At 34.1% G+C, this 8,196-nt stretch overlaps 1 protein-coding gene across 1 annotated transcript; it reads right to left on the reverse strand.

Moving 5' to 3' along the window:
- Positions 1–5,474: 5,474 nt before the first annotated feature.
- Positions 5,475–7,340, reverse strand: LOC131067903 (cytochrome P450 750A1-like). Its single transcript, XM_058003067.2, has 2 exons — positions 6,409–7,340; positions 5,475–6,283 (listed from the first exon to the last, which is right to left on the reverse strand). Exons 1-2 carry the CDS (start codon positions 7,324–7,326, stop codon positions 5,672–5,674), a joined length of 1,530 nt encoding a protein of 509 aa, XP_057859050.2. The 5' UTR covers positions 7,327–7,340; the 3' UTR covers positions 5,475–5,671.
- Between the last annotated feature and the right edge of the window lie 856 nt (positions 7,341–8,196).

Here is an 8,196-nt window from a genome sequence, read left to right on the forward strand (position 1 = left end):
GTCATCACTGGTGGATGATGACTTATTTTCAGAATGATTCTCTCCTTCTTTGCTTTCTTCCTTCTTAATCCATGTCTTTTCCATTTTATTCCTCACTTCTTCAATTGTCTTCTTTCCTTTTAGGTCATTTTTCCCTTTCTTCTTGCCAAACTGGTTCCTACCTTCAGACCGGTTATAGAATCAGTTCCTACATTTTTTGTATAAGTGACCAATTTTATGGCAATTGAAACATGTCATACTAGTTGTCCTCCATGGTCCTACATTATTTCTCTGACCCATTCTCATTTTGCAATTTGCTGCACAATGACCAAAATTACCACAAGTGGAACAAGTGGTATTGAACTGATTACTCTTTTTATTAGGTCTAACCGGTTTTAATGGTAATCTTGATGCATTTGACTTGAACATGCATTCTTTAATTTTGTGTCCATATTTATTGCATGTAAATAAATATCCATTAAAGCTTCTTCTATTAGACATGCTGCTAGATCGAGATCTACACTTATAAGCAGTGTGATCATACTTATGACAATTATAGAAATAACTATCAAAGGTAAAAGAATTCTTTTGAGTGACCGGTTGATTTCAACAGACATCAACCTTATGACTCGGTATACCACAATGATAGCAAGAAGATTTAGAAAACTTCATACCTTTCATTCCTGAATTGTTCCTTTTATCATCCTCCATCCTTTTGGATTTAGACAATTCTCCAATTTCCATAGGACCTGTATCGGAGTAACCAAGACTGGTTGTCTCCTTTGTTCTTTTTGAGCTTTTAATTGTTCATCTATCTTCTCAGAGCTTTCATTAAATTTCGTCAGCTTTTCATTTCTCTAATTTGCAGCTTTCAACTCATTTTTGAGTTGTTCAATCTCTTTCATCAACTTCTCCTTTTCCTCTTCTTTGTCATGTAGATGCTCATGCATGTATTCATTTTCCTGAGTGAAAATTTAGATTTATTCATCTTTTTCAATGATGATCTCATCATTTTCTCTTAGGGCTTCTTTACAAAGCCTTTTGGTTTTTTTAGCTTTTGACAAAACTTCTTTTGCATCTCTTTTTCTTTCATCTGCTACCCTATTGGCTTCTAGTAATTTAGTCATTCTCAAGGCCTGACTTTCATGCTCTCTTTTTAGATATGTGATTTCTTCAGTCAACTTCTTGTTCTTTTCCATCAATTCTGAGACTGCTTCTTTTGCTTCTTCAGATCCACATTGTTCAAAGAGTTGATCTATGATATCCTAACTCTCATTTAGTTGTACAACTAGTTCCTTTCTTTTAGTAAGTGATTTTCTCAGTCTCTCTTTCAGCTGATCAATAATTTCATTAGCTTCATTAATCTGCTTCTGATACCAGTATTCCTCCATGATCATTTTCCTCAAGCTTTTCTTCAGAGGACCAAGGCTCTGATAGAAATTGTTAGTTTTAACCAGTGACTGAGAGGGGGCATGAATCAGTCAAAATAGTTTATACACAAGTCAAAATTTCAAACTAACCGGTTTGCAACTATCCTTCCAAATTAACTTAAACATTGCATTAATCATGAAAGAAAAGATCATGAAAGAAAAGAGATTTGCATGCACAAATAAGCATCACATAACACTAGCAACTATATGTCAAAACCCTCAATTAGAGGGAGAGAATCATGATGGGGATAACCCACAATCTCTTTTACTATAGAGAAAAAGAGCGCCCTGTTAAGAGCTTACAACCAGTTCTTTCTGAGAACATCACCCTGTTAGAAGTGACTAGTATCCGATTAAGAATACCTTTGAACCTGTTAAAGTTCAACTTTCTCAAAGATTTTAGAACTTCATATTTGAAGTGACTCAGTTAAGAGATTTTACATAAAGAGTTTTGGTTAAGGTCCGCCCTATTAAGGGATTTACAATGCTACAATTATTAGAAGGCAACAAAGATTATTGATCTATCTGATGACACAACCTCTATCTCATAGATCTACTTTGCATGCTCAATTCTTCTGATCGGTGTTAGCTTCACTGATTCATACCTCTATTTATTGCACTCTATTTTTGCTCCCCCTGTTGACATTCACACAAATCTTTTTCATATTGACAACAACACAATCATAATGAATGATTTGTATATATTAACCTTTAATTCTGGCACCAACTTTCCCTCCAAAAATCAGATTCAAAATTATGTTATCACGCCTCAAATTACTCTCCAAAAATCATTCTAGGAATATTGGTCAAGACAGTCATTCATGCCGATAAGCTCGTTGGTTGAAAAGGGAAAACTATCAATTCAACTGCATGTTATTTGGATGTTTCTAAGTCTGTTGGTTGAGACTCCTGTATTGCTAGTTGTCACCTATGTACTGGTCCAATTCTACCTACCCGATTACCTCCTATATACCGGTCTACTCATTTCTTAGCCGGTTACCTCCTGTATACTGGTCTACTCACTGCTTAGCCGATTAACCCCTATATACCGATCTAGTCACCACCTAGTTGGTTAACCCCTACATACCGATCTACTCACTGGCGATAGGAATAAGGACTCTTGTTCTTCACCAGTTACCCTTTACTCCTTTACCGATGGACTATGGAGACTTAGAAGATGTTGCCAACAATGACAACCATTTCATTGGTCATACAAGATGCATCATAATGCCAACATAAGTGTCATAATTGCACTAGGCATAATTTAGGACACTACAATATCTATATTGTGAGCATGATTCTCATCGTAGTTTTTCCTTGTTTTAGTTTTCCATGTAAGAATTTTCATGCACTTGTGTGATTGCTTCTAATATTTTTGTTCTTTACTTTAATTCATATTATAGATGAAAGAATATTGTGCTGATGTAGGTTAATATAAGCAATCTTTTAAGTGTATTCTAATTCACCCTCACCACCCCCCCCACCTTGCTCATTTTAGCATCCGATAGTGTTCAACATAGATCTTTTGAATACTAGACACATCATTCATAACTTGCATTCATTAATATGTTACATAAGCATATTAGAAGTTATATTTCATAGTATTATCCTTAATCATATTAGAGCTTCATTATGTTTTTCATTAGTTGTGGTGTCTCATACAAAGCCTTTTTTATTTTTTTGGTAAATCCTTGCTTAATGAGAGCATTCATAAGTCATCTTTATTAGAACATTTGGACACATACCATGGAGAGTATATATTTCGTAAAGAGCCTAACACTCAACTCAAACATTTTTACATATAAATTTTCATCTATGGAATTTATGAAATAAATAAATCATATATTTTTTACTAGGAAAAACTTCTCTACCTTAGTCAATTTTATCTATGTGAATTGTATTATTTTGTTAGCAACTATATTTGTATTTTATTTTACCATTCATTAAAAAATCTCGACTCTCCATTGATTTATACACTAACTCGATGAGAAGAGTAATCCCCATGAAGAACAATCCTTATTCAAAGCATGCAAGTCTATAAACATTATAGTTGTCTCAGATTGCAAGAATGACAACAAAGGGTACATAAGGTCTGACTTTTCACATATCAATTTCATTTTTAAAATATCCATGTTTTGCATAAGGTATTATTATTTCCTTGGACCGACTTTCTTAGTGAAATGATATCTCTTAATACATTTTATATAGATTTTTAAAATATATGTATGTTGGTTTTTAGTAAGCCACAACAATTATTTTGGTTTTTCTTCTTGAGGTGTGACTTCCATTCATAGTTATATATGCTAAAGATTATATTTTAGTTATCCTTCTAATATATAATTTTATTTTCAACAAAATCAGTAATTGATTGTGCACTAAAATCTAAAGTATTTAAAATTGTAATATTTCAAACTGATGTCAAATAAATTAGCATGGTGCTTATATAAAAACTTCATGGTATATTTATGATTGGTATTGAAAACATACCCTATGAAAGTAAGTTATAGCTAAAAAATAATAAATAAAGTACTTTATATTCAAATTTAGTTGTTGAAGGATGAAATCACTACTCATGGTCTTGCACATGTATCATGACAACCAAAAAAAATTCGCTAGCATCCATAACAAACCAAAAAGCTTAAACATAGACCTTATCTTAAATATCAAGGTTGGTAACCACTAAAGTATGAATATTGAATAGAGTACTAAAATATGCATTGTAGTTGCATATGGAATAGATATGATAATATACATAGTGATTGTAATTTCATTTTGATATCTCTAAATCACCAATCAACATAAGGGGTTGGTTGTTAGCACTAGAAGACCTTATATGTTAATCCTCCAATAAAAATGAGTATCAAATCCTTTATTTTATTAATTTATATCCTCGGCATAGATAATTGTACATGTAGTACAAAAATAATTAATATAAAGAAAATAGGGCTAAAAAATAACCATGTTAATATTATACCCTATAATAGAAATGCCACACACAATTGGTTTCAATATAAATTATTAATGGAAACTCTCAAATTCCAAGAAGAAATGAAGAAACCCATCTTCCATTTTGTAAATGAAGTTGAATTGTTTATATATAATTTACTAAGAACAATGTCGTATAAAATGTGTAACACCTTTAACAAAGAAAGGTAGAATAATAACTCTCTAACATTTAACTTTAAATATAAAAGATAACAATGCATGCACCCAATACCATGATTACAAAATTTAGCATTATAATATAATAAATCTTATTAAATCCCAAGTCCAATAGTCATAGTTTCATTCAGAGATTGCATGCTATGAGTAGACCCACAAGCTTGAAATCAATGGAAACTCACATAACCAAACCTTTTAATATCGTTGACAAAGTTTACCTACCTAATATGATACAATCACCACAATCAATAATAAAATCAATAAAATAATTAAATTCTTTGCTATCATTCATTCCACATGGATTTCATTAACATTTAAAAAGGATTATTGATATGAATGTTAGCAATTACAAGCCATAAAAAATTGTTGGTATTGGTATGATGTGATAGTTAAGTTGCAGTATTTTTGTTCTCATCAACATGGTTCAAACCCTGATTAGGTGTTATTGTTGAATGTTTAAATGAGGTTGAGGTTCCTTGTTTGTGACCTCATTGGTTCATCGCTCCAAGTCAAAAACGTTTACCCGTTTAAAATAAAATTAAGTACAGATCGATAAAATAACAAAATTAAACAAAATCCACATGAGAATGAAAGTAATAGTTTTTTATATTACAAATAATATATAATGAAAGTAATAGTTTTTTACATTACAAATAATATATAATAATAAGAATTAAATTTAGATTCAATTTTTTTTGAGATCTCTTTAGATGTTATTTTTTATTATATTAAGTGAACAAGGCCCCAACCCAATAAAGTTTCAAATCAAAATCCAACAAAACGACTTGAAGATTAAGCCTACCAAAAATCAGAAATCAACAACAAAAGTTAATAAACAATAGATATAAGAAATATTGAAAATAAAGTCAAGAAACAACAATACAACGACAACAAAAACCAGTACACAGAACAGCACTAATAACAGGGAGACTTAAGAAATATGCAATCCTAATCTTGCAACATTAATATATATTGTTGATCATATAAAAGTAGTATATTTTTATATGTCTATTCCACTTATATATCATGGATTTAATCTAAAAATCTGTTCATGTAACCGAACTAAAGCCTAATGAAAACACCTATGGCAGAGTGCATGCTTAACTAGGATATTCCGTAGTGAGCCTCCATTTAGGGCAGGCAAACAGCGGATTTTTTCTGCTAACAGTTATTCCAAACTCTTCCACCATATCTATATCGCCCTTCACAGTCCAGTCAAAACAATGAAGCAGCTGAGCGAGTACCAACTCAGTAATAGAAATACCCATGGAAATCCCAGGGCATCCTCTTCTTCCTGCTCCAAACGGCAGGAAATCGAAGTCCTGACCTCTCAGATCCTTATTAATGCCCATGAACCGCTCGGGCTTAAACTGATGAGCATCTTTCCAAACGTTTTCATCCCTTCCAATCGCCCACACATTCACAAACACCCTCGTCTTTTGCGGAATGAAATATTCTCCCACGCTGCACTCTTCCATCGACTCGTGCGGGATGAGCAGTGGAGCTGGTGGGTGAAGTCGAAGAGTTTCCTTCACCGCGCATCGCAAGTACTCAAAGCTCATGACGTCACTCTCCTTCACTCTGCGGTCTCTGCCCACTGCTGATTCAATCTCCAGCTGCGCACGTGCCAGCGTTTCAGGATTCCTTAGCAATTCACTCATCGCCCAATCTAGCACTGTCACCGCTGTTTCCATTCCCCCGTTCAATATATCCTGCACACACATTATTATATTTCGTCAATTTTATACACATTTGCTTAGACGATGGTCAAAAACAGAATAGCTTAAAACAGCTTGTAATCATATTTGTCGATCTTGGCGTTGATTCTCAGACTTACCATGATCATGGCTTTGATGTCAACCCGTGAGATTGCCTGGCCCTCCGTCTCGGCCATACTAAGCATCACGTCTACCAGGTCTTTAACGCGATCTCCTTCCTTAGGTTTTCTTTCTCCCAATCTACGATCAATGTGATCATCAATTACTTTTTCGGCAAATCCGTCGAATATTTTGTGAACGGTCTGCATGCGACGACGGAATCCTTGCAAGTCCATCCAGTCGAGAAAAGGAATATATTCGCCAATAGGAAATGTACCGGACAGAGCAAACATCTCTCCAACCATTTCTTTGAAGCCATGCGCTCCACTCAAGTCGTTGTCGGAATACGTCCTGCTGGCAAACATTCTGCAGATAATATTTTGAGTAAGGGAGGAGAGTCTCTTCTTTACATCCACAAACTGAGCTCCGTGGCTGCTTTCCTGCCAGATGGAGGCGATCATGGTCGACACTTCTTCCTCTCTCACGAATCTGAAGGAATCGTTTCTCTTCACTGAGAGCAGCTCCAATGTCATCAGCTTTCTCTTTTGCCTCCACGATTCTCCATAGGGGCCAAAAGGGACGTCTTTATGATCATAGGCTACGTATTTCCCGTACGTACTGTTTGGTCTGGTTGCAAAGACCAAATCATGCGTTTTGAGAATTTCTTTTGCCATGGCAGGAGAAGACGCCACAACAGTGGGGATGGAGCCCAAACGGAGAAACATAATGGATCCATATTTCCTTGCCAGCTTGGTAAGCGCCTGATGAGGAAGGTTTCCCAAGAGATGGAGACTTCCTACAACAGGCCATGGACGTGGTCCTGGCAATTTCACTTTGCTGCCATTTCTCTTCAACTTATAGACGAAGCAGTAGAAGAAGAAGAAAATCCCCAATCCTATGGTGGCTGTCTCAATGAGGAAGCAACAGAGGGGTTCCATGCTATCAGAAAATGGAAAGCTGCAATCTTGCTATGAATTGAAACCTGCAGAGAACCCCTTAATATACACCCGTAGGTTGACGGTGGCCCACCACGACACAATTGCCATAGTACATATGCACCTACAAGGGCTATGCAATGTTCCAAAAGGAGGTTATTTGAGGCGGTGTAGGGAATTTTTTTTAAAATAAAAGGAGTCAGCGTCACTGGTTACACAATGTTTTGATCAACTTCTATGTGTTAGTAACTGAAAAGACACTTACCGAGAAGATCAATCTTCTGATAGAGTCAATTAATATTGTTAAATAGCTACGAGGAAAGTTTTCAATAAGGTGTTATATTTGTTTATTCCTTTTATTGGATTATTCGTCTTAGATCAGATCATCCTCTTACTATTCAATCCAAATGATAAAAATTAAGGTAACATAAATAAAAACAATTATTTCATTTAAATGAGACTTTTTTAATTTCATATTAGATATATTTAATCATGCTATAAATAAAATGTATATATCATAATATTTGTATTAGGAGGAAATTGTTGAGTATTTGTATACATCATAATATTTACACTAGGATGAAATTGTTCAATAATGTGTGATTTTATTTTTTGGTATTATTTGTTCTTCTGAATAATTCTTCTTGGATTAGATCATGTTGATTTTATTCAAAAGATATAACATTAAGGTCTTATAAATAGAAATAATCACCTTATTCAAATGGAATCATGGTTTGTTTCATATAAGAAACATCTAATCATACTACAAATAAAATGTATATATCATAATATTTGTAGTAGGATGAAAGTGTTGAGTAAGGTGTTATGTTGGTTTTTTGGGGATGATTCGTTCATCTAGATAATTCCTTTTCA

This window comes from Cryptomeria japonica, chromosome 6, assembly GCF_030272615.1.
Source record: "Cryptomeria japonica chromosome 6, Sugi_1.0, whole genome shotgun sequence".
Classification (NCBI taxonomy): Eukaryota; Viridiplantae; Streptophyta; class Pinopsida; order Cupressales; family Cupressaceae; genus Cryptomeria; species Cryptomeria japonica.

Bases quoted from the DNA above. Each gene is read 5' to 3' on its own strand.
- LOC131067903 (XM_058003067.2), bottom strand. From the start codon at position 7,326: ATGGAACCCCTCTGTTGCTTCCTCATTGAGACAGCCACCATAGGATTG. The intron at 6,284-6,408 runs GTAAGTCTGAGA...ATGTGTGTGCAG, and splicing joins ACATCAAAGCCATGATCATG to GATATATTGAACGGGGGAAT.